Source organism: Melospiza melodia, chromosome 19 (assembly GCF_035770615.1).
Source record: "Melospiza melodia melodia isolate bMelMel2 chromosome 19, bMelMel2.pri, whole genome shotgun sequence".
NCBI classification, from domain to species: domain Eukaryota; kingdom Metazoa; phylum Chordata; class Aves; order Passeriformes; family Passerellidae; genus Melospiza; species Melospiza melodia.
The window spans coordinates 11,599,343-11,627,042 of NC_086212.1; the positions used below are offsets into that span (position 1 = coordinate 11,599,343).

Here is a 27,700-nt window from a genome sequence, read left to right on the forward strand (position 1 = left end):
AAACCAGCTCTGCCTGCAAAGGCTTTGTTTCCCTGCCTTGGAAAAGGGCTACATGAAAATAGGTGCAATCAAAAAGATCTCCAGTGCTGTGGGAAAATGAACTGAAAGCTTAGCCTGTGAGTGAAGGATTTTTTCCTTCTGGCTGGAAATTCTGACCCATGACAAGAAACAAAGGCATTTGAGCAATATTTGATCTTACTAATTTTGCATATATTAATAATGTTAAAGGTGTAACACACAGGAAATAAAGTCATGCAGTTAATTCAATATTTGACTTGTACTATGTCTTGGTGTAGAAGGACTACAATTCAGACTGAATCTGATGGAAAAAACACTTAGGTCCAGAGCAAAATACAGTAATAAACTTTGTGATAACTTATCAAATGCTACACAGCTACAATTACTCCAATGGTACAAATAATTCACTGAGCAAGGTCTAGGATTAATGGAGGATAAAGTGCTGCACTTTTCTGAAGGAGGCATCTCAGCTTTTTTTACAAGCTACTGATCCTGATGTTTATATCCAGTTGTATTAGACAAATAGAAAAGAAGGATTTTTTATTAAACATTGTATTAATGGATTTGAGAGAAGTCACAAGTGGGTAATAATGTGTACTCTTACAAAAGAAAGGCCACCAAAATGAGTAAGTATTTTCAGAGAGCAGTCTTAATAGAACAGGGCTTCCTGATGGCTGTCAGCACCCACTGCTCTGTGAGCTACAGCATCTGGGGAATGAGACACAGAATTCCCACCTGGGGAATGAGATCCCAGGAAAATATTGACTCTCTACTGACCCATCATGGGTTTGCCACAGGAAGTGGCTGCAGGGCATTTGGGCAAACTGAGTTTTGGGTTCCACTGTAACCAAAAACCCAGCATGGAAACAGCACAGTGAGGTGTGAACCCCAGCCTCTGGTGACTCACATTTTGCAGATGCTTTCCAAAGGGAGCCTGCTCTGCTTTGGAGAGTACAACTCCCTGTCCTGCCTGCTCAGAGGGCTCCAGACACGAGATAAAACCAGGCAAGTGAGGAACAGGAACAAATGACTTCGTGATAAAGGGGAAAACTGCTGATAAATGGAATGATTGAGACGCCAGGCTGGCAGAGAGCCACTGTGAGAGCTGCTGTGATGAGCAGGGATGTTTTCCTTCCCATCCTGAGCCTGTCAGCCTTAATCAGATGTGCCTTAGCAGAGTCTCTCACAGCCAGGTGAGAGCAGGAGGAAAAACTGCTCCATGTCAGTGACTGGAGAGGGTCTGGGCAGAGCAGAGCTCCAGACAAAGCAGATTGGTATAGGGAGTGTGAAATTAAATGCCTTGTTTATTAACTTGAAAGAGGAGGGAGCAGACCAAGAAGGATTTTTGATAATCCTAAATTGTCCCAGCTCTACAGGGAGACCTTTGGAGGGGCACCTTGGGCCCTTTCTGGTGACTGTGTATGACAAGAGGATGGAGCAGCAGCCAGAAGCCACTGCAATAATTGAAGGCAAAATTTAATTTTCCCAGATCAGGGCCTTAATCAAACAGCATTTAATTTCTATGCTTCTTTGTCAACTAAGGGATGTGCAGGATCTGTGCAAGTGTCAAAGGCCTTTGGGTGACCAGGAGCAGGCTCCATCATAGCAGGGGAAATTTTATAAAGGAATTGGCACTGCAGAGACCCCCCTGACAACCTCCCAGGTCCCTGTAATACGGAATTAACTTAACATTGCCACGAGGAATGAAAGAGGAACTCGCCAGCCACCTTCATGCGATGAAATGCAATTCCTGCAGTTACAAAATTGGAGGAATGTAGCAGTTTCTTGGCTATTAGCTGCAAGACGGAATTTCAGCACTTCAGCTCTCCCCACTTCTGGCTGCATTTCCGCTTAAAAAACATTTATGTAGGGAAGTGCTGAATTTCATACAAGGAGCAAAATGACCCTGAATTTAGTAGGCTACATTATCAAATACTCAAAAGTAACAGACTGAAATGAAAAATTGCAAAGCATAATTCTGCCAAGATAATTAATCCTTGTTAACCCATGACCTGATCATATATGATGCTGCTCTGACGAGCTTACTGAAACGCTATAAATAATGCCAGCATATTTTATTTTCTTTGTAGGCATAAATATTGACAAATTCATACTCATTAAACTTCTGCAAGCTGAGAATTATTCCTGTTCCTCAAATGGGGAACAGGCAGAGGAATTAAGGGTTTTTTTTTTCAGACGGATTCATTGGTTTGCAGAGTCCACTTGGAGATGCTGAATGCAGTTTTAAGCCTTTATGCACAGAAGTAAAACTGTATTGATTAAATCCACCCTCACAATGTTACTTCGTTTTCCCCCACCCCCAGCTCAGACCAGTTTCTATGTGCAAGACACTCCTTTTGCTGAGTTACATCAGTTCCCTGAGCAGAATTATTCCAAAAAGAAACTTCTTGCACATGTAAGTACACTGACTGTAAGTTCTGGGCAGTAATTCTTCAGTGACAGAACCAGCCCAAAAATGTAACTGCAGACTGAGGATAGAGGTACATAAAAAATTGTTGAGAGACAAGCTGGGGTGTGGATTTAGAGTGCTTTGGTCCCTCCACAGGATGGTTTCATGTCACCCATCACCTGCCATAAACCTGGGGTGTCTCATCCCTCTGAAGGGTACCATGTGTGAGCTGGAATTTTTTCAGGCTATGTTAATTGCAAACCACAGTCCTTATTCCAGTACTGATAATCTCTGGTAATTGCAAAGGAAAACAGACACCGTGGAAAAAGAATTCCCTCAAAACAAACTATTTTTGCTTTGGTTGAGAGTGGAATTCAAATGAAACCATCTCATCTATGGTCCATGCTCCAAAATCTCAGCTGCCTGTACAGTGCAAGGGAAACATCCCCAAAACTGCATCCCTATTTTCTTCAGAATCCAGTTGAACAACTTAGCCCTGCAGCAGACATAGGAGGAGCTGATGAGGTTCTAAGTTTAATACTCTCCAAAATACTGGTGAGACATGTACTTTTGGAAAAGCAAATTACCATTTTTCCTGCTCCTACAGTAGTGTTGAGCTCCTGTGGAGCCTCACCTTGGGTTCAGGTGTATGAACTTACATATATATGTAAATGTTTTGTGTGTGTTGCTGTATTTCCTTCACTTTTCAGACAAAACCATGCTGGGAAAGGAGAAGAACCAGAAGCTGAGGTTCTTCACTGCAAGAAAAGCAGGGCTGTAGGACCAGGCTCCATGTGGAGCTGGTGGGACCATCCTCTTCAGGCAGAATGCCAAGGGATTTAGGACTCTGCTCCTTGGTCTCTCTCCGAAGAAGCTGGAGGCTGGGATAAAGGTGTCTCAAGAATTTTGTGAGATGGATTGACTCCCTGTGGGGAGCAAGGTGAGACCATGAAATGTATTTAATTTTATCCTAAGTTGAACTCACATTTGTGTCCCCGAGTGAAAAGGTTTTATCTCACCCCACTCACAGCAGTGTTTGCCTCTCTCTCTTGGTTAATGGGAGCTGTATGGATTTTTCATTTCTTTTTTCTCATAGGAAATGTAAGAACAGTGCAGATTTAGAGATGTATTATCTGCCAGCAGAAACAAAGTGCTGCCTCACACCAGCTGTTACAGGTCCTTACTCTGGGTCATTAAGGTTCTAATGAAGCCCTTAGCCCAGGGAATCACTGATGGGAGCCCTTCCCATGAAAACACAGCACACCCCACAGAGAGCCCACTCTCACTGCTGTGTCTGGGACACAAAATACCATCCCAGGCTGGCACCTTCTTTGGAATAGATATTAGAGGGTGCATGTCTGAGGGACAGGGGTTATCCCAGGGATTCTGCACTGCCTGTGGAGAGCTGCCATGGTCTGGGCATGCTGAGAGGGCAGGGGCAGGCACAGAGGGATGAGATGGATGCAGGAGCATCTCCTCAGGAGGTTTTCCCACCTGCTCTGCTGTGTGCATGGAGCAGAGCCCTCTGCCCTTGTCTGAGCAGAGCCCTGGACAAACAGGGGATTCCTGCTCTAAGAAACCCTCCTCTCTCTGCTGGACAGCTGCAAACAGAGCCCTGGCCCCTCTCCAGGAGGTGTGGATGGAGGCTTTATGGGTTAGCTCCTGCAGTGGCAGGCGGGGTACATCAACCTGATGCTGTTTTTCAGCTCCTTCTCCAGAGGGAAGGGAATGCTCAGCCCTGTACCCAGGGGCTGGGTGTGCAGCAGGACTGGGCCTCGGGACTTCCACAAAATGGGAGAAAAAGCAAACAAAGACAATCAACAGATGGAAACCCTCAGATGGAAGGGGACATAGTGGCTATTTATTTAAAGAGCTGTTAAGCCCTAATGGAAATTTTCAAGAAGCATTCCATTTAGAACTAGCAGAGGTTTATTTTGCCCATATTTTCTGTTTGTTTTCACTCATTTTTCATGTTAAAGAACATTTGCTACCAGTACTCATCTCCAGCATCTTCAATTGTGTATTCCCCTGCATTACCCTGGTTGCTACGGAGACAACTGAGATGCCACAAACAACAAAAAGCTCTTCTGGTGCAGGAGCAGTGCTCCAAGGAAAGAAATAACCCTGGAAAACATGATTTCTACCAGCCCTTGCACACAAGCATGGAAAGTGGGGGACATTTGTGGGGCAATCAATATGCTGGACCCTAACTCTAAACAAAATATTTCCCCAGAGCTGCTCCCCTGTTGCTTTTCCAGCTGCACAAAAGCCACAATCCATATTCCTCCAGACTTGATGCCAAAGAACATTTTCTACCTGGATTTGAATAATGTGAATATATTAATTAAAGTTGATAATGGCTGATAATGATTTCCATCAGCAGCAGAATGTTGCTATATTTATCATTATTTATGCGATCACCGTACCTCACTGTAATTTATACAGAGAAGACTTGAAGTAACGTGACTTGACATCTTAACAACTTTTCTGATCACACCTTTAAAGCCACAGAACGTTGTTTTCTCAGACAACCAGATCAGAAAGGAAAGGGAAGGAAAGAGATCAAGCCCCCCATGTTTTGCTTTGATCAGCTTACCCTTGGAAAGGAGCTGACTTTGGGACTGGCCACAGCACTGGCAAAAATAGGGGACAATTTAGGGGGCAATTACAGATACAATTTAGCATTTGTATTAATTATGGCCATTGCTTTGCAGAACTCTGCAGACAGAAGTGGAGCTTAAAGTAAAGAAAGATGTGGGAGGCAGAACAGAAACTCTGTGTCTTGTCCTTTCTAAAACCTATCAGGAGCTGCCCCCACGTTCCCTGGCCTGAGCAGCAATGCCACAGGGGTTTGGGGCTGGCAGAAAAAGAGCATCTCCCCTTAGGGGCCCTTCACAAGGGGAGCTTTGGCAGCAAACTGGGAGAAACATCTTGCAAAGGGCAGAGGAGGCAGCAGGAGGAAATCTGGAAGGTGTCTGCTCAAGCTGGATGGGTGGCAAAGACTGGACCCTCCCTCAATGGGGAAGAGAAGGGACGATCCCACCAAGGAAGCACCCAGACCCTCACACAGGGGTGGATCAGTAAGCTCTACAGCCCCGTGGGGTGGAACTCAGGACTGCCTGGCTCCCAGTCTGGATGCAGGAGGAATTTTTCCTGCTGCTGCTGTGCCTGGGCTCAGTGGGGCTCCTGGTGGGGAAGAACCTTCCAGAAGAAAAATTAGAGAGTCAGGCACTGAACGTCAGTGCTTTCATGGTAGTATAAGCTAGAACCAGCTGTATTATATCTGACTTTAAAAATTCTGTTTTATATCAGGTCACTGGTTACAGACACGCGAGCAAAAATTCTGAAAAAACCCACCAAAATATCAAAGTAAGCATTTCCTATAAAGCAGGTCCTAGTGATATAAAATTTATAAAACATGAATTCATAAAATATGCAAACCAGATTCACTTTTAGCTGGCACGGCCAAAACTCAGAAACATCAGTAACCGACAGACTGGGGTCAAAACAGTTCAGAAAATACAACAAGGGGAAAAAAACATCCAGGAACCCCCAAATCTCTCAAAGCTGCTGACATCCCTGCTTTTGGTTTCAGCAGACCAGGGCACGAAGAGAGAACAGCAGGAATCTTCTTAAACATTTGTTGTTAAGGTAAATCTAAAATGATTGTCTAGCACAATGTTAATTACATTGTACAGCAATCAAAACAGAGACGCCGAGCCTAATGAATCCCTGCTCTCACCTTTGGAGCTGAACTGGAGTGTCTTGTTCACCTCCTTATTAGCCCATAAATATTCTAATTAGGAAGCAACTCCAGATGAATAGGATTAGCAATAAGGACATTTTAGACTAGGTACACAAGAGATACTCAAAACTCTCATGTCTTATCTAAGGCTCTCCTGACATTTATAATCATGTAGAAACGCTAAATTTACATAGCTCTGCCTAATTAGACATGCTTGCAATTATGTTTGTGGGCTTCCTTTTTTTTCCTGCCCAAGTATAACTTACACTGTCAACACAGGAAGCAGGAACTGAATAGAAGCTCAGCAAGAAATAAAAGTGTTTTCTGCTATTTATTTTTTCCTGGTTTTAATTTGAAATTCATATTTCTAAGGTTTTTTTTTTTTTCTTTTTCAGATTCCAGGAAAAAACTGGCTGTTATGGATCCAAGTCCAGACCACTGTTGCTTTAGATGTAGGAAATGTGTTTCTTTAGATCACCAGGCACTAAACCAGGGCAAATTCTGCAAAAGGTGACACGTTCTGCCTGCAGCAGGTGGGTCGTTCGTGCTCTTGGTGACAGCAAGAGAACAAGAAACTCCTTTCCTCTGAGCACTGTAAGGTCCCTGAAATCCTTATCCTGCTCATGAATTTTCCTAACTGCCCTGGGGTTTTTGATTTCAGTCTTTTTCCCTAGCCTGAACTTGGCATTTCTACAAGAATCTTGTGTTTATCTTCCTTGGCCTTCAGAAAGCTGGTGGGAAGCAGGTAATCCATCACGTTGTATTTCTGTGCAGCAAACGTTGGCATTATTGGGCAGAGATTTGATAAATGTTGTGTACATTAGAAAACTGAATTTCAATACATTGTCTTTGATGTCTATAATCACAGATAGAGTTCTTTCACCTCAGCTCAAATATAAATCAAGGTAAGTTATATGCACTCAATTCAACATGCTCACAAATTCCTCTTTCAGAACTGGAGCACAATCATGAAGCTCAGCTGTGTCAGCAGACCCAGGCTGCAGCCAAGGCAGGTGGAGATGCCCATACATGTAAAAACCCTCAGGACTGGGATATTAGGGAATTCCCTGGACAAACATCCACAAATCCATTTTCCTGACTGCTAGATGCTTAATTATCTCTACTCCTAAATATGTTGTTTATTAGAAAACCAGGGTCTTTGACTCCCACATCACGTTTCAAGCTCCATGCCGGTGATGAGAGAATCATGGAATCATTGGAAGGGCTTGGAAGGGATCCTAAAGCTCATCTCCTGCCATGGGCAGGGACACCTTCCCCTACCCCAGGTTGCTCCAAGCCCTGTCCAACCTGGCCTTGGACATTTCCAGGGATGGAGCAGCCACAGCTTCTCTGGGCAACCTGTGTCGGGGCCTCACCACCCTTACAGTAAAGATTTTTTTCCTAATATCTAATCTAAATCTGCTCTTTCAGTTGGAAAACCATTAAATGGCTCATGCCAGCAGAGTCACAGAGCCCATGGAAGCCAGGCGAGGTCAGTGGCTCCAGGCAGAGCAGGACTGAAGAAAACTGTCTTAATAAAGACTCCTGAGGAATGAGACAACAACCAAAGAACAGGATGAAAACCTCCTGTTTCTAGCTTCACTGCTTGGAACGTGGGAGAGGTGGAAAAATAACAGTTCTGCTCCAGCAGGTTTATAGAAGCCAAAATTAAACAATTAGGAAACCAAGTCCCCTCCCTCAGCAAACTGAAGGGAAGCAGATCACGCAGCAAAGTGACCCTGGTGAGCACTCCAGGCTGCTCCTCACAGCCCACGCTGAACATCCAGCAAGGCAGCCCCAAAGCCCAACTGCAGCTTCCCAGAGAATTCCACACCCCGGCTCCACAGAGCTGAAAAGCAGGGCTGCTCCTGAATGTCTGCTCCTCAAAGGACATACCCAGCAGGTTTTCTCTGGCCAGGACAGCAGCCCCATGCCTGCTTCCTTATCAAGCCTTCTTATCAGGGCGTGTATAGGTCAAGGCAGTTAGATCTGAAAGTCTCTGATGACAGCCCAAAGAGCTGAAAGAAAATCAATAACCATGGAAACCCCATCCCATGCCCTGCTCTGCTGTATTTAAGATCAATCAATATGCATAAACGACCAGTGCCAGGCACATCTGCACTACTTGTGCACATAATCAACTTTGTCTTGTCTCAGCTTAATACAATTTTCCACCATATTAGCAGCCTTTATGATATCCTGTCTTCTCAAATAGACGCGGTTCGGAATCACTGCATAGTTCAATTGGATTATTGGAGTTGCACACAGACCCACACTGTCACACTTCCCCCCCAGATACACTCTTGGTGACAGCCTCTCCTCACTCCACTGAGGCTGGGATTAGAGCCATGTTTAAAGTGTTTGCAAGGAGGTGACATCCGTGGCCACAGCCAGCTTCCACCAAAACCTCTGGCAGAAGAATGTGTGTGTGTGTGTGTGTGTGTATAATTAACAGACTGGGAAAAGAAATGAACAAACTTATCAAATGCCATGCTGAAGCATCCATTAAAAACTGCACACACTTTTAATGACTTGGGTGAGGGTTGCTGTTGCATAAATTTATTTAACGTTAATGTCCCTAGTTTGCTGTAAATTTCACACTGTGAAATTACCAGGGCAGTTCTAATGGAGCTGAAGACTCCAGCTGCACTCCATGATAAAGGAGGAAATAATTACGAATTCCTCTGGGAAGCCAAAGAAAGTCAAAGATCTCCTCCGAAACTGCTCCCAGCTGAGCTGCTCATCAGCCAGCTGAGGAGGTGCGGAGCCGGGGGAAGCGGGACGAGCAGGGCGCTCCCGCTGGCGGCGGCGCTGCCATCAACTGACATTTAATTTGGAAGGATTGAAAGCTGGTGTCTGCAACAACTTCTGCCAAGAAACATTATGAACAGTCAAGACAGAGCATGGAAGTCGTTTCATGTTCCAAGTTGGGATGATACTGTGTAATTTTACATCTAATCACCTAGCGCGAGACAGAAGCGGCACACGCAGCTCCAAGAGCTCGTGCCTGCAGCTCTGACAGATGCCTGGATCATGAGAGGATGCTGCACTGGGTGTGTTGTTCTGCCTAGGATGGCATTCCCTATAACCTTTCATATCCAGAGCTAACAGCCTGCAAGAGTTTACAAGAGTGGAGAAAGTAAACTCCTTGCTTCCACCCTCCTTAATCTCCTATCCCTACAAATGTCTCTTTCTTCTGTTTTTCTGTTTCTCCCTTTTATCTTCCTGTTCCTTCTTGTTTCCTCCACACCACCATAGGCTGCCCTGGCCAGCAGTGTCTCCCTGCAGCAGGAGAGCCCATCTGGACAGTGAGCAGCTGGGGCACACCTGGAGACCCCAGCCCCTGCCTCCTCCCCACCACCACTCGCCTTGCCTGGCATCCTCCCTTCTGTCAGCTTGGAATTCAGGCCCCCACAAGCAAACCTATCATGGCTCACCTCTGAAATGATAAAACAACTCATTCCTGGTAGAGGAATCAGAGAAATGTAAGAAACAAAACCACCTAATGGGGCAGACAGGCAGTATTTATTCAGTTCCTCCTGGTGCATCACTCATAATAACGTCTTGCAGTGTACTTCAAGCTTGTTCCCCAAGAACAAATATAATTCTTATTTATAATGCAACAAAGGATAAAGCAGGTTTCCTGATTCTGATAAGTGACTCTCTGATTATTTCTTCAATAAAAACTGTCACATCTTTCAGATTATTCTTTCATGTTTTATTCTGGTTTGGAACAGAGACAGCACAGACGAGCATCTCTGCGCCTTGAGTCACTTGTTTTATTTCCTCATTTATAGAACCTTGGGACCTGCTAGAAAGAATTTCAGTGGTGCTTTAAGGAGTTCTGAACTTTGTGGACTGGACTTGCAGCAGTTAGCAACCAAGGCCTGGCCCAGGGTCACCCTTTATCAGGTAATTGATCTGTGAGATGAAAACAGGGGTGGAGGGAGTGAGGTGTTATCACCTTGGATGGTGACAAAGGGCTCTCCTGGAAATGCAAACACCAGCCCTTCCCAACAAGCAGCAACCCAAGATGCTGCTGGGGAGCCTGTCAGCAGAATGCCTGCTCAGTGCATCAGCATGAACCAGACATTGGCTTGATGCACCGAAACGGGGTGAAAAACGTGAAATGAAATGTGATCACCCCTTTGGACTCTCTGCTTGCATTCCAATTTCTCTGCAAAATACATGCCATATTATTTACTGTGTCTTCTTTTAAGGTAGCTGTCACCATATGACTTAGAAACTCCAAACATACTAAGAATGGGATTTTCTGTGTCAAAATGTCCCATTGAAATTCAGACACCTCCTTCTCACAGTCTGTGCAACACTGCGAAGCAAACAGGGCCCAGACCTTATTGGGAAAAAATCCCCAAACAAATGTTGTGTTTATGTAACCATCTATTTATTTAGGGCCACTTCAATCAGATACAGCTGGTTAGACTTGAAAATAACTGCATGTGAAAATGCAAACAATAATTTATGTAACTTTAAATGAGTTTTTGCAAGATGTTTTTGATGCATTTTCCTTGAACGCTCCCCTGCACATCTGGATATGAAGTCTGTAATTTAGCTTCCCTTATCCCCTATGGAACTTGGATGGAAAGGACTGTGCCCCTCTGTGAACTGCCCTGGCACAGAGTCTGGGGTCAGCAGAGTAGCACAAAATCCATTTCTCCGACATGTCAGTCAGCCTTTGAAGATGCTGATACTGCAGGCAACGGTCACTCCGAGTTACATTAGCAACCCTTATTGCAAACACTGGAATTAGTTTTCAGAAGAACGTCCCTAAATACCCATTTTGATATGGTTGGATGACAGTAGTGGCAGAGACCATATAGAGAACTGAAGGGGCCTGAGGATGAAAACTGGTGGAGAATATTATGACAAAATGGTTTTTCATCACAAGATGCTAAGAGTGAAACTGCTCCCAAGGACGGGCACTTGAAAGCTCTCCCTTGCTTGGAATTTATTTTTACATTGCAAAAGAGTACTTTTAAAAATGGTTTTAATGGTCTGAGCTATGTTTGACAAAAATTGATCTTTCAAAATGTCAAACATCACTTTAAAAGACCAATATCAATGCGACATTTTTGCAGCTATTAAAATAAAAATGCTAAATCTCTCCAGATTTTATTTTCTGACTGGTAATTGCAATTCTAAAAAATCATTATTTTGTCCTAATCTAGGGGTGGGGAAAATGTTGTGGGGCGCTTCCTGCTTCATCAGGATCATCTGCATAAATGACGGCTGATGCTTCAATTTCTAATCTGATGGACAGATCTGAGAGATTGTCCCACTTTTTACTTTAGGGGTTCTCAGGGATTTGGCCATGACCAAAGGAACTGGGGGTGGGCTGCCTACCCTAAGAACCCCCTGATGCCCTGCAGGCTCTTTTCCTAGGGAAGTTTGCTCAATTGCTTTGTCAAGAGCTGATACCCTGAAGTCATGAGGCCACCCGGCTCCTCTCCAGCACTCACTGGTGGAAGGTGCTCTGCTGCTCATCTGTGGAGCAGATTTTCTGATGGTGCACAGCACTGGTAACCTTCCAGATTGTCTCTTTATGCCCAAATATGCTTTCTTTCAAACCACATCTAGCTGCTGATTTACCAGCAAATACTGTTCATTATCTTCTCTGTCAAACATCATCTTCTGATATCAAACATACAGGGGGGAGGGTGAGGGAACTGCACATAATTTACAAACCCAGTAATGCACTTCCCATCACACTCCTCTCCATTGCCATGGCCACAGAAAAGATGGGATCAGCCAAGATGAAAGCATTTTCAGGGCTGAAGTTTAATGGCTAAAATAATTGCAGAAACATACACATCTCCAAAACAAACCACTTGCAGAATGAGTAATGCGTGGAGTATCCTCTCATCTACTACTCCACATCAGCACAGGCTCCCCTGCAAAACACACCTAAAATAGAGTACAGCAGATCTCTGGGGCTGGGCCAGCTCCACTCTGCTGCAGGCAAACCACAGGGTTGGCCCTGAGCTCAAGGGACAAGGATGCTGCTCTTCTGACCTCTCTGAAATTCACCTTCACAAGGTGACCACTATGATTCCTAAGTAGGCATTTTATTTGGCATGTTGCTGCTTGGGTGGCATCAAACCCTCCCTTTAGAATAGCAGATACCTGGCAGAAAAGCTTCCCACTTCTACAAGAGTCATTTGCTGCTGATTTACAGACCCTGATTCCCATCCTCAGTCTGGTCAGTTCATCCTTCCTTGGGCATCTTTCCAAACCTTAAACCATTAAAACAAAATCCTTCCCTATAAACTGAGGTGAATTCCATGTTGGTATGAACAGAAAACTACAATCTATTTATTTTTCAGGCATGTATAAGTAAGTTGGAAAGACTAACTTATTGAACATCTGGATAATATGAGTCACTGCATTTTTATGCAATTAGTTCCTCTTCTCAATTTGAGCCATCAGATTTAAGGTCACTGAGTATGTGACCTGTTTACTTTAACTGAAAACCACATTTATTTTTCTGGAGAGGCATTTAGAACAGAAAGCATTTTAAGTGCAAGAAATGAATAGCTTGAATAAAACATGATTGTACTGACATGTACTCTATTTAATGAGGATTTCTTACACAAAGTCCTCAGAATTTTTTAGAAAACTGGAATAACAGAACAACAATGAAAGGAAAATATTTGGCCTAAAAATTAGGAGAAAAATGGTGAGGTTACCATGACAAAAGAACAAACTGCCTCACTGCTTCAGCTCTGCTACTACAGGCTCCTAGATGCTTTAATGTGCATTTCTGGGAAGAATAACACACAGCTCCATCCTGCCTGCATGTGCCACCTTGCTGGCCTTATCCATGAGTCCCCTCTCAGCCCAAACCTCAGTACCTGATGCTGTGATTATTTATAGCCAGATCAGCGATGCTCACAAGTGTCTAACAAGAACAGCCCTCCCCTTCACAGAGCCACCTTCTGCCGCCTTTCTGGGAACTAATTAGTACAGAACTCAAGGAAACAGACAGGATTCGTGATGCAGAACAGCAAACACCCACATTTTGGTCCCTGTGCACACATTTCTGTATTTTTGGAAGTATTACATCCTCTGCAAATACAAACGCCACGATCTTGACACTGTTCCAGATGAGATGTACTATAAAAACTCCAGATACATCACAATTTAAATCGTACCTTACAGAGCATGGAACAGCCTCTCTGCTGTTTACACTGAGAACTTCCTATTTTAAGAATATTTCAGAATACAAGAGACTGTATTTGGTCTTCTGACAGTCACAGTCCTTTGCATTCAAGCTGCCTTCTTCTTATGCCCAGTTAAGAAAAGTAACTGGTGCAGGGTGAAACATCCCACAAACTCACTCATGCTCTGGCAAATGTGTTGGAGACAATATTTAAGCAAGAAATAGAGCCAAAGATGATCACAGGAATGAATCCCGCTATTAAAAAAAAGTAGTACTAGGTCTAGGAAGAAGGAGTTAACAAATTCTCTCTTTAAAATGCTAATAACAGACAATGGTCTGTGGATAAGTTAATTAGTGGAGCCAGCTTGTGTTTAATTATTTCACTTGACCCGGTGCAGATTTAGACAATAATCCCTTTAGAGAGGGGAAGGGGCTGTTGGAAAGTATGTGATGTACCAAAAAAAAAAAACTTTAAATCTGCCTGAGCTGAGCAGGTAGTCTTCTATCTGAAATTGGAATGATACACTCTTCTCCACTGTAAGACAAGCTCAAATAGAAAAAGAAATGCAGGTCTGAACCAGAGAGATTATGCTAAGGACCTGGTGAGCTTTCCACTCCAATACTTAACTTTTTTTTCCCTCCTCCCTATTCAGCTGGGATTTTACTACTGAATAATGTATAAACCAACCCACTGTAGTCAGAGGTGGGATTTCATGAGGAACTTGAAACAAGTGCAACCAGACTGTACCAGAACTCTCTGAACATATTAAAATGTGTGTGAAGAAAGAAAAGGATCCATAGCCTATTAGTATATGTGGAATTTTCTTACTGGAGAGGCTCTGAAGATTTCCATATTTAAAAGAAGGAAACTGATTAGGTGGGGTGTCAGGATTCTTGCTTGGACTCTATAATCGGATCCAATTAAACTCCAAGCTTTGTTTTATCTGAATAGTTCAACCCCAAATCATGCAGCTTTTCAATTTGGTAATATCTCTTCAACAGCTCACCCAAATATGAATAAAAAGCCATTACAGTTCTACAAGTGAGTCAGTACAGCCTCCTCCAGAGGCTCCAGCATCTAAATGCTGGCAATACTGAAAGCAAGCCAGGTGTATGGAAGAGTCTAAGCCAAATGGGAGAAAGAATTTAAGAACCAAATTGGGAGCTACTCTGGCAAGCAGTAAACAGTGTCACAGGCACTGCCTGGGTGGGAGGAAACCCCTCCTTTCAGCCAAAGGGCAGCACTCACTCCTGGTGGAATTGGCTCCATGGCAGATGTAAACTGGCTGCAGGTTTCCATTTACAGCCCAGTTCTGAGGCTGGAGCATCCTCCTGTGCACATCTTCAGGAAGGACACATGGTGCACTGGGACCTGCACAGCAGAGCAGTAAACCCAGCCCTACTGCTCTGTTTGACCCCCTTTATTAAAATGCAATCTGCTGGAGAATGGAAGGCCTCAGGACAGCACAGGGCCGAGATGGGTGCAAGCAGATCACACAGCCAGGCTGAGCTCACACAAACCCACAGCCAAACTGAGAAACACAGTCTCAGGCTGTACAGCCAGGTGATCTCCAGCCTGTTACACCTGTGTCCTGATCATGCTCCTGGTACACATCCCTGGTTACCTTTTTGGGAGATAAACACCATGGTTGTTTTGCTGTCTGCTCATAGGACTCCCACAGGTTTCAAGCTATTTACCAGCCTCTTTCTTTGGAAAGCTCTTTTATTCTTTAAAAGTGTCTCCTACCATATCCACTTTTTTTCCTTTTTTCCCTACTCATGCTATTTTCTTTCAAGGCCATGGCTCAGGGCCCTTCCTCTATCAGTTTTACTAGTCTACCTAGCTATCAGGCTTTTTTAAAGGCAAAGTAATCAAAAAACCCCTTCCACACACAGGAGCTCTAAAACTGATTGCCAGCTCCTTGTTTAGAGAGTTGCAGCAATCATGCAGAAGAGCAAAAGGTACAGATCACTGCAGAAACACCCATCAGAAAGACACACAGGCACTGCCATTTGAGGAGCTCAGATGGGGAGACACATTCCTTCTGGGAATTGTGACAAGGTTTCAGAACCACTGGCATTGTTCCCTTCTTAATTAAAACAAATGGTGTGATTTCTGTGACAAGGATTTGCTTACATCTCTCCCACCCTGCAACAAAGCTATGATGGATCCCTTAAGCAGTGCTGGACCAAGGAGCAGATTTGAGCCCTTCCCCTCTGATAACTTATGCTATCTCAAATTACTGCAAGTGGCCCTCCACTGATTACACAACACACTGGCAAAGCACTAAACAGGGTTAATAAAATGATTCTTCTTCACTGATGAGTGGTAGTGCTCCTCACCATAATTTGCTGAGAAAGGTCATTCTTGTCTGTAATGAGAAAATGAAATGAAATGCACTGGAATGATGGAACAAACTCAAAGCAGTCCTACGTACAATGCAGAAACATAAACCAGAATCCAGCATAAATCTGCTGGCTAAATTCAGCTTATGGCTAATCAGCTCTGCCTTTGACAGGATATGCTGCTGTGGAAATGGGATAATTTTATAACTGAATAATTTAACCAGTTTTATCTTTAAGTAATGATTTCAGGCATATTAATACATAAAGCTTCAGTATTTACATCTTCGTTACATGGCCCTGAAAAATTACAAGGTATCAGGGATAAGGTAGTATTCACCAGAAATGATGAGCACAGAGTGGATTTCATCCCTCAGAGTGACTTTGTGCCCCACAAATCCCCGGGATGGCACGTGGCTGCCAGGCAGACAGCGAGGGCAGAGCCTCTTGTGTGACACCAAGGGGACAAACTGTGGCAGAGGGACAGAAACACATTAGGGCCAAGGTAAAACACAGGTAAAACACAGTCTGACAGAGGATGCTGAAGTATTTTACCTGCTTATCCCTGCTAAGACTCTGGTAGTTTAAAACTGCCTTGAAGACATGTTCCACAAGGACCCCCAGTCACTGCCTGAATGCTGTGAGAAGTGGAAAAGCCACTTAACCCTGGAAGTCTGTTCCAGTCCTTCATCATCCCAGCCACTTGGGGAGCCTGCAAGTCTGGAAGCTAAATACAAGGACTCGTGGTCCAAATTCATAGAAATGGATGTGCCTTGCTGGCAAAATAATTACAAATCCCTCACTCTGGTTCTCCTCCTGTGAGTTCAGCTGTGGAGGCATTTTTCTGCATGTTTTGATGCAGTGATATGGAAGTTCATCTTGAAAAGCAAGATACTCATGGCTCCACAGAGTCTAACAACCTTGTTTTAGTTCTTCACTGGAAAAAGCAGTGACAAGAACATGAAAAGCAGAATCCCTCTCATTTTAAAGAACTCCTGTAACAGATACAAATAGCAAACAGGGTGGATGTTGGATTGTGCATGTCAGAAGGTGACATGCTTGTAGCAATTCTGCATTACTCCTCTCTGCTCCTCAGAGAAGGCTAATCTGACTGAGGAAAATGAGAACAGGAGCTCTCAGGATGCAGTCAAGCCATTTAGATGTCACCTTCCCTCATTCCTTGTATTCTGTCAGTACACACACATGAGTGACAGTGTGCCCAGGTAAACTCATCCATCACTGGTGTGGTGTGGGATCCCTCAGCCTCACACTGCAGCAGATGCTCCTCCAGCCCTGCTCAGAGGAGCAGAGACAGCTCTGCAGAACATCACAGTGATTATGCAGTGAGGGAAATCATTAGATGGGCCAAGGTAATTTACAGCAGAATAAATTCCTTTTGCTGCATTCCAGGGGTGGATGAAGGATTGAGAGCTGCTGGACTCCACTGTCAGGGGAAGCTTCCTGGTGCAGAAAGCCAGGCTCAGCCTGAGATACCTGCTGGCCACACTTGGATGATTGTCTGCCTGGAAGAGACAAACCCAGACTGAACTCACTGCATCTGGGTAATCTCAGACTAGGGGATGTCTGTCCACGGGAATGTTTCACAGGAATCTCAATGGCTAAAGTCATTCCTCTACCAGGGCAATGCCTTGCTTACTCCCAGCCAGCATCTGAATGAACAAGAAGGTTTTGAAAAGCTATTGCCATGACCTGGAGATAAATGTACCCAAAATAGTGACTGCAGATAGTAAAAAACCATCCCTGCTCAGTGTTTTGAGTAGTGCACATTTGTTGTTGTATTTTTTTCTTTAACATAACATTTCAAATTCTGCACTATCAGAAATGTGTAGCTGCACCGAACTCAGACTTTTGGAAAAGAAATCAACTGTCTCTGCTAATAAGAAGAACTTCTCCTCTTCCCCACAAAAATTCTGCCATTTCATTCATAAATAAAATAAACCTCTAACTCAGTTGTTGGCAGGCTCTCCCTTTTATCTTTCACTCACTTGAGAAGGACCAGCAACATCACGTTTTCAGAGAGCCAAGTGCAGTAATCATAGAATCGGATTTCATGTATTTTTAAAAGCATTTGCAGCAGCAGAGATCCAATCACTTTTAAAAGAAATACAAACATACAGAAATTTGGAAGAAGCAACTCAGTGCTCCTGACTGCCTTCATTTCTCCAGCACCAGATGAATGTGCTGGGAAGGGACTCCTTTCTAAGGGACATCTCAAAAAGTTAGCAACATTATACTACAAGCACCACAGTGCTGAAACACTTATTATCTCAAATAAACCTGGGTGACATTTGAGATGTCTCAACATTTATTGGCCTGCCAGCAGAGCCTGGGATCAATCACCTCCCTTTCTCTCATTCCTTTTTTTTTTTTTTCCCTCCTGCTTGCTCAAAGTCCGTGTTCATAAAATATTTAGGGGAAGCTCTTCAGAGGATGATACTGCCTATCCTATAGCCCCACTGCAGGTTTACTGTGCTACTGAGACAGATATTCTGCCACCAGAGAAATCAAAATTGGTCATGGGGTTGAGTTACTGCACCAGGAGCACCATCAGACTGACAGTCTGGGCTTGATCCCACCTGGGACACTGGGATGAGTGGGAGGAACAAAATAACATGTGGAACTGGTCACTTTTGCAAGGTTATACAGAGAAATGTTATTTTTCAGGATGGAAAACCAAAATATGAATGTTCTGCTTGTGTCTGAGACTCACCTGACCCTTTCTTATCTCTTGCAATTTTCTTCCCAGTGGGAAAAAACCCCCCAGATTAATGAAATGTGGAATTCAGACGTGCTGCTAAATGAAGCCATCAGTCTGGCAGCATCTCGTGTAGTGCCACCCACTCCTGCAGTAGCCTGCCATAAATTACATCAGCTGCCACGATCCTTCCTACCCCTGAACTCTGCCACAACCTGCTCACCTCATGCATTCACAGCCTTCCCTATAATCCACACATTTTGTGCTCCTACCATCATACGATTTTCCCCTCCTAATTTCACTAAATCAGCTGCAGATTTCCTAGGCTACTCCGATGTTTTCCTGCAGCAAGCATCTGCTTTTAACCTCCTCATCAAAACCTGGCTGTCTGAATGCACTTCTGAACCTCTCATGACCCTAAATCCCTATCATTTCCCCCCTTATTTCAAGGGATGGTGTTCCTTTGTTCCACCCTTGGCATTTCTCACCCTCAGGCATCCAGGCTTACATCAGGCTGTTGCTAAACTGTCTTCCTTTAATAATTTTTATGAAGTGCAGTCCAATTAACTTTATCTTCCTTGGGGATCCATTCAATTAAGTGCAGTCATAATGAGTGAGTGGACACACAGCATTGTCACCATATTTACATCCAGATTAATAGGAACCAGGTAAGATAACTTTAAAGCCATCAATATTTTAATACTTTGCCTTTTGATTATGCTATCTTCAGTGTCAGGCACATTTAGGAGAGACCAGCATAATTTGAGAGGCTGACTTTTTAATTTCCTCCATGGTTTGTGGAAATGGAGGTTTAGAAACAGAAGCAAAAATACTGACTTGGTCTTAAAACAGGTTTCTTACAGGTCAAACAAAACACTTGTCCTGACACAAAATAAGCTAAATCTTCATCCAGCTCATTCCTTCATGGACTGAAGGTAATTTAGGAAACCAGCAAAGAACCAATATTTAAGTGGAGATGCTGAGAACATCAGGAAATCTCATTCAATGAGCATGCAACAGAAATGCTGAGCTAGGAACACCAGTTCTGAAGTGACTTTTCTCCCTTTTGAAAGACAAATGCTGGATCTGGAACATGGACCTGTCTCTCAGACATGGAATAGCTCCAGAAGTTATTTTTATGCCTGCTTTGCATTGCAGAAACAAGGGAGAAGGATCCAATGGAGACTGAAAACCTCATTCTGTATCACCACAGCTTAACTTAATCATGTCTCAGGCACTGATAAATGTGTCAATAAGCATTTGGAGAAATAACTGGTATCCAGGGAATTTATCTTGGTTATAGGAGTTTCAGCTGAATAGGTCAGATTTGTTAACATTTTAATTTACACAAATCTGCATTCCAAATATTGCTCTTTGTCTCCTTTTCCTAACGACAAGGAAATGTCAGCAGCAACCCCAAATTCACTCCTTTAATAGCTTCCACAAGTTTTCAGGAAAAACAAACAAAAACAAAAAAAACCAGTCTCTGGTACAGTAATGGGGGTGGTTTAAACACAATTTTCAACTTAGATGCAATATAACTTTATGCTAATAAACCAGAAAGTTTTGCCAATTCCTGAAAGCAGGAGAGAGAGCTGGGAATAAGCATGCCCTGTAGCTTCAGGGCAGCCCCAGGACTGTGCCCAGAGCTGGTTGTTCTGCCTTGATCCCAGTGTCCCCTGCCCACCCTTGTACTCAGCCTGGGACACTCAGCACCAGATTTCCACACACAATGTGCCAGCTGTGATTTCCTGGACCCTGTGCACAAGGGAACTCACACGAAGCACATGGTTTCTCTGCAAGTTTTTAAAATACTCCAGATGCAATGAGAGAAGCAATAAAAAGGATTCTGCCTTATCCTTTCCCCCTAATTATCACCTGCCTCTTTTCTGAGCTGATTTGCCGAGATTAAAACCTCTCTCCCACCAAGTTATCCCAATCTGTGTTTCTGAAATTAATATAAACCGACGACCCTTCTCTGCCCATAAAGCCCAGCATTCAAATGCTGGCCCCCACTGATGTCAGGGGGGCTGTAACAGTTCTTTAATTTCCATAAAATCAGCATTTTCCTGCCAGAATTCCAATTTCTTCTCTGAGGACTCTGCTGCCATCCCCCTGGGGGCTGCCAGCAATCTCTCCAGCACTGGTTTCTCCTCTTGCACTGCAAGCCTGCCGCAGGCTCCAGCACTGCCTGGGATCATCCACCTGCTTAACATTCAGCCAACTTCCCAGCTCTTGGAATAAAGGGAGCAGGGAAAGGTCAAATCCACCCCACAATCCAGGTTGTGCTTGCAGAGTCTGCCACATCAGGTGGGAAGGAGCAGGTGCTGCAGCTCCTCCTGCTCCCCCAGCTCTGCTTCCCGTCCTCACACCTGGAAAGCTCTCGGCTCTCCTGACCTTCTCCTTGGAAAGCTGCTCCACACAGCGTGTCCCCCCTGGGCCAGCTCACCCTGAAACGGTGCTGAGGGTCAGTCCTGTGCTGCTCCCAGCCATTCCCATCCCATCCCATCCCATCCCATCCCATCCCATCCCATCCCATCCCATCCCATCCCATCCCATCCCATCCCATCCCATCCCGAGTGTCTTAGGATGCCCCTGGGCTCCACACGTGCTGCTGAAATGATGCTGGGGCTTTTATCTGCTCTCAGCAGCTGCCTTTGGGATCATCCCCAAGCTCTCTGAAGCAAAAAAGCAGCCCCAGAGATGGGAATGAAACGGGCACAGTCCCTGGCAGGGAATGTCTCCTGATGGAGCCTGGCACAGCATCAGTGGGGCCAGAAGTGTACTGCTGCTGGTCTGAGGGGCACAGGAAAAATCTCCAAGGTGCAGGAGGCTTCACCTCTCAGAGTTTAAGTCCCAGGCCCACATGTGGGGACTTCTGCTTGCCCTGACATTGCCACAGGGGAGGAAAGGAGAGAAAGAAGAACAAAACCAGTTTCTGGTGCCTTCTCCCAGAAACGCAGCACACTGGGCTCTCCCGAACTGGACTCTCCCACTGGATGTGTTGGCCCTGGGGACTGCCTGGAAATATAAACACCTGAGCCTCAGACTAAGCAAGTCCTTCCTTCCATACTCTCAGTGGCACATTGTTCCCATCACTGATTCCACAGAGCTCTCCCAGTTGCACTGAGCTGAATTTCATCACCTGCATAATCCAATTGACTGAAGTTCTGGGATTCCCTCCCTTTACACCCACTGACCCCATCCCCTCCTTCCACACCCACTCCATCCCACCACTGACACTGCACTGATTTTTGTTTGATATGTGAGGCATAAATGCTTTGTCCTTGAGCTACACCCACAACCAGAGGTGGCAGAGCTCTGAGAATCCCATTATAGAGTTTACACTGGCGGAGTATTATTTTGTCAGTAAAAGTGAAATTTCTGCTGCATTTGGAAAAGCTGCACATTGTAAAATGGCAGAAAGAAGAGGCACGATAGGCTGAACATCACACAAACCCAAAATCACTGGAAGACATTTTACTAGTTTGGAAATGACACAAGGACGTGAAGTGTGCTGAGTGCAGGCTGTGTTCCTTTTCCAGGGATCACATGCAAAGAACTAAGAAAGACAGGTCTAGAAAGGGCTATAGATATCTGGCACTTTATCTCCCCCCAACAGAAGGGGGGGACAAATGACCATTTATTCATCCCCCTATGCCTCCTGAAGTATTTTCTACATCTTTTGAATTTTACAAACTTAGGAAAGGAAAATATCAGCTCCTGGAGTTTGAGAAGATTCTCTCAGGGTTTCATTGACTGATATGGATTAAGACAAAAATATCACATCAAAGCCATGATGCCCCACAGTTGCTGCAGAAGCAAAGACTGTGATCTCCACACCTCAACTCCAGCTTTTGGAGCCTTGGCATTAAAGACAGGTGTAGGAGTGTTGGGGCTAGGACGGTGGGGACGGATGGAGACGAGAGATATCTGAAGCCAGGTCATGGAACCTGGGGTTTATTGCATGGGCCTGGGTGCAGGGCCCTGCTGGGAGCTGCCAGCCACAGCTCAAAGCAGGCCCAAGAGAAGTAAAGACAGTGGGAAAGAGGATGAGAGAGAGAGAGGATGAGAGGATAAGAGCGTAAGAGAGCGAGGTTCCCCTTACCGATACAATAAATCTTCTGTGCTGAATATTCTGATTCTCACTAACCAACCTAGTACAATATACAAATCCTATAGCATTTCCATACAGCCTATAAGAATCATTACATTACCATACTGTGTTACATTTTAAACTCTAAAAACTCCTCTTTGGGCCCCTTCTGCCAAGCTGGCAGGGTCTGCTCTGACCCTTGGGCCTGTCTGCAAGCAGAGGGTGTTCTTCCATCAAAAGGAGATTACCTTCAGTCGGCCACACCATTGTTTTCCAGGTGTTCAGTGACTGAGGGATCTCAAAGCTTGCTTTCATTTCAATCTTGTTTATAATTTCTATATTCTCAAAATCTTTTGCCAGGCAATCACATTTATAAGGCTTTCCTGTCTCATCTCCCCCAACAGACAGGGTTTGTGCTTTTCACATCAGCAACCCTCCCCGAACACCCGGTGAGACAGCGTCACACTCACCTCCCTGTCGAGGCCAGCAGCCACGGTGACGATGTCCCCAGTCTCGCTGTTGATGGTGAACATGTTCTGGGAGGGGCTCTGGGGGGTCTGGGTGACAATCCTGTACCTCACCATGCCGTTGGCCGTGGTGGCGTCGTCCGCGTCGTTCGCCGTCACCGTCATCACGTAGGTCCCTGGAACGAGGCAAGAGGAGTTAGCAGGGACACCTCACTGCAGAGCAGACTGTGGCCCCGCTGACCTGGGGGCATGCAATTTGTTCAGAAATGCTGTGGAAGAGGCAGCTCACTTCAATCCAGGCAGGCAAAGCGAGGATTATGGAAATAGCAACACTGCTGAGATGGATGATCTGGAAGGGTGCTGATTACACGTAACTGGTAGACAGAGAGAAGTTATGTGAGGGTATCTATGATTAACTTCTAATTCTTTCAGTGATTGTAAGTTTTAGGGCAGCATTTTTTGTCCTGCAATTTTCACAGATTCTCACAGGAGATTTTTTTTCCTATCCAATCACTGCATTCACATGCATTCAGAAGCAGAATTTAATAGTGGAAAGCCCATCAGACTTCTCAGCAGCTTCAGGACACCATCAACATGCCCATGTCCAGTGCAGGAAGCAACTGCCTCCTGCTTCCAGTTCTTGGAGAAACATCCACCTTTCTTGTCCCTCCAGGATGAAAAAATCCATTTCTGCAGAGCAAATACAACAGCTGCTGCCCAGCAGGACAGAAAATCAATGATTTGGTATGTGTGGCCAGTGATGTATTGAATTGTTGGTTTGTTTCTTGCTAATCATCAGTGTCTTCATTTGCCTTGCAAAAAACAAATCCCTACATTCTCGATACTGTCGGAGTGCACTGATGCACTGACAGGCTCATTAGCACTGGAGTTTGGCAGCAGGGTGTTCTGCTAAAGTGGGAAATTATCATTAAGAGCGTAAAAGATGTTACTTGATTGGATGGACTCCTGCAGCTGCATGGTCCTGTGACCCCCAGAGCTCACAGGGCCCAGCTCTACACTTGTTGTATTGGTGGGAGGCAATGAGTAGAAGGGCAGGCACACACTGCTCACACAAGGCAATCTGCAACAGTGGATGAGTATAATGATTTGAGACCTGAGAAGAGGAGTGGGAGGCAAAGAGAGACAGCAAAACCAGACATAACCTCGTTTGTGATCACCAAACCCAACAGCATCCATGACAAGAGGGAAGGTGCCACTCAAACACTGTGCATTCGGGCAGGCTGAGCAACAGACCAACTTATGAGCCTGCCATGCTGGAGAGATGCAAGGTGGTCCCAGCAAGAACCTGAGCTGACCTGAGATGGAGCCACACGTGGCTTTACAAAAAGAGCTGGGTTAGACGTGAACCATGGGCAAACTTGAGGCCATGTGGCTGCCTCAGCATCGTGCTGTGTCTCCTCTGCACACCCAGCCTGGCCACACTGGGAGCCACCACACTCCCAGGTCAGGAAGACCAGAGAGCTGCAGAGCTTGTATCTGTTTGCAAAAGACTTGAAAAACACCCCATGCTCTAAATGGCTGCAGCATTTAGTACCATAGCCAAGTGTCTTTAAGCCACTCAGCACGCAGGAAATCCCCCCAGCACCTCTGGAAAACCACTGTTTCTCAGTATTAGAAGTGTAGAAGTTTGTATTTTTGCTCTTGTGTGAAGTGCTTTGCTGCTCTTCCATCTGCCTCAATCAGGCTCTTTTTGTTCTCGGTGGCGGTACATATATTCCTGTGAGTTTTCTTAGTTCAATAAGAATTATAGATTAAAAAATAAATGAATGTGTAAAGCAAATCTTAATGATGAATACATTCCTGTTTTTCTGCAATAATCCTGATTCACATTTGTGAAATGAAAACAAACTATTCAACAACTTTAACATTCTCCCGATCAATAAACTTCAGAAGACGGAAGGAACACTGAATTGAAACAAGGCTCTGCAAGCAACAAATTTTCTCTATTTTCTCTACAAGCATTCGTTTTTTTGCTCTTTTGCAAAACCAGTTATCACAAGACAGCTGATACAAATAATGAAACCAACCCTTAGATAACTACAGGGAAAATGTACAGGAGAAATTTAAATAGGAAATATGCTGAATGAGATGTTTGATTTGGAATTTATGTTATCTTAATGCATTCGATACTGAAAATATCTCTGAACAGAATGTCAAAACCTGGGGCTAATGAAAACAGAAGCGGAAGAGGAAAACAGAATCTATTTTAGGACATGTGCAGTCTTAGGATGTATTCCAAAAAACAGGTGGTATTTCATGATGCACTTCCAGCTCAAAAAAACAGCTCTGAAAGTCATTTGGACTTCCAGGTTCAGACAAGGGCACCCCACAGTTGTGGTCCCTCATCATGTGGGATGTCTTAGACTGTACTGTAAATTCCAAAATTACCCAGCACATGCACGAAATGGTGGATTCCCAACTTGGCAGAGGAACCTGCCAGGCTGCAGCTCTGGTGGCAGGGGGTGGGGGACAGCAGCTATAATGTGGATGGAGAGCACAGAAGGTCTCCTTCACTCTTTCTCTGACCCTTTTGCTCCTTTCCTGCAGTGTAGCACTGGACTAAGCACATCTGCTCTTGAGAAAAAGGACTATTTCAGCAGCATTTGACCTGCATCTCCATAAAGGGAGATGGGGCTGGACAATGTCTCTGAAGTCATGAACTGAGCACCAGGGAGCTGTATTTCAAGAGGCAATCTGCTCCCTATCTCCTATCTTTAATTTCCATTATGAAACCCAACCACAGAGAAAATAAAGAGAGGAACTTGGCATTAATTACTATCTTGTAACATAATAAAAGGCCTTCTGCAAAGACCCCTGTGTGGCCGCAGCACACACGGAGCTGCAGCAGCCGCTTCCTTCCTGGCTCTCCCTGGGGCTGTCTGTCTGTCTGACCACAGTCTGCTGTAAACTGGCTGCAAATTGCTTCTCCCTCTCCACAGTCTGGGCAGGGCTGGTATCTCCTCTCCCTTTCCTGTGTACACTTTTCCCAGCTGGCAGTGCTGACCGACAGCATCTCCTGCTCCCCATGCTGAGGGCACCATCCCTAGGGATGGCTCACGAGGGACCAGCCTGTGTAACCCACCCCCCTGCCATGTTCCACTTGGTTTGCTTTGCATTTAGCCTGTCTTTAAGCAAGATTTATCCTCCAGATACCTGCATGCTGCAGTGAATGACACAAACATAGATCTGTGCACAAGAGTATTCCACAGAGCGATGTGGATATACACAGATAAAGTGTCTGACATCCTCTGGGTGCTGTATAAACTCTTGCTCTGTGCTCAGATGGTTGGGGATGATTTACCTGCAATAAAGTAAATAATGCCATGCTTCTATGTCCTTTACATGGAGATACATCTTCATGTACTTTATATTAAAATAAAGGCAATATATCCCTGTATCCAGCCCCTAATAGTACACAAATTAGGCAAATATACAGTGGCAGAGAGCACAGCTCTAACACACATGAGGATTAAAGCTGGTATTGTTTGGCTTAAAGTGACAAAGTGCTGACTGCCTAATCTGGCCCACAGGATGTGTGTCTTGTGTGGAAATCAAAGTATTAACCACACCATATTTACAGCCCTACAACCTACCCAAACAGAGGCTAGGAGCAATTACTACAGACCAGAAACACTGAGAAAACTCCTCCAGGTCACACTCAAGAACCTCAATCTGTACTCTGTCAGTTTTGCATCAGATCCTGCTGGTGGTGATGAAGCTCCAAGAGTAGGTTAAACCAGTGTAAACAGGGCAGGAGGGACTTTCTGCTTTCAGTGCCTGAGAAAAGCATCACCTCTATTTTCCTGCTCTCCAGGGCTTGCTCTCAAGCACACTGACAACATTAAATGAATGCATAAAGTGCCCAAACTCAGAAATTTGCCCCATTCTGTGCAGTGTATCACAGGATGAATACCCAGTGCAGATATAACAGATATATATCTGATATAACTGCATTAAACTACACACCTGGCCTGACTCAGGTATGTAACCTATTGAAAGAAAACCATTTCTCATCAAATAAGGCACATGGTATGTTAAATAAAATACCAAACCTAGTACATCATGTCAATATTAAATCAAATTTGCTGCATGTTGAACAGCTCTTCTGAGCAGCAGATTGAATTACCATGCACAGCTAGTGATGACAAGATTACTGTGCATTAGCCTTCATTAACTAACGTGCACAGTTCATATATCACCTGAGTTAAAATTAATGGATGGCATGATGAAGGAGATCTATCAATAAAAGGCAAGACCTCTAGAATCTGTGACTTACCAATGCATTCCCTTTGATTTCCCACAGACTGTAACCTCCCAGATGTTATTTTGTCAAACGAGATGGTTTTGTTTCTAACCATGGATAAGACACGTGAGAGAAATGCTTGAAAGCAAACCTTATGGAAAATATTCCCATTGGATTAATTAAAGTTTCTACAGGATAGGCAAAAAAAAAAGCCTTACAGAACCTGGGGGAATGGAAGCAAAGGGAGATAATTTATACCTGTACATTCAGTTTTGTTTGTCAATTTTAAAATGAATTGCATCCCCTTGCAAAAGACTGCACAGAGATTTTGCTAGATTCGCCATATCTCATTCCATCTGTACACACTAAGGAAAAAGAAAAGCAGAACAAGAGAGATAGCTGCCCTGAGCATGTGTGAGCAGATAAGCACAGTCATAAACAAATGTCCCCCTCAAATCACT

The 27,700-nt window shown here is 44.4% G+C and overlaps 1 protein-coding gene across 2 annotated transcripts in view; it reads right to left on the reverse strand.

Moving 5' to 3' along the window:
- CDH4 (cadherin 4) overlaps window positions 1–27,700 on the reverse strand; it is a 416,541-nt gene that overhangs the window by 52,451 nt on the left and 336,390 nt on the right. For both annotated transcript variants that reach the window (XM_063172552.1, XM_063172553.1), the window contains exon 7: window positions 22,979–23,151. In XM_063172552.1, coding sequence (XP_063028622.1) covers window positions 22,979–23,151 — 173 coding nt within the window. The remainder of the gene's footprint in view (window positions 1–22,978; window positions 23,152–27,700) is intronic.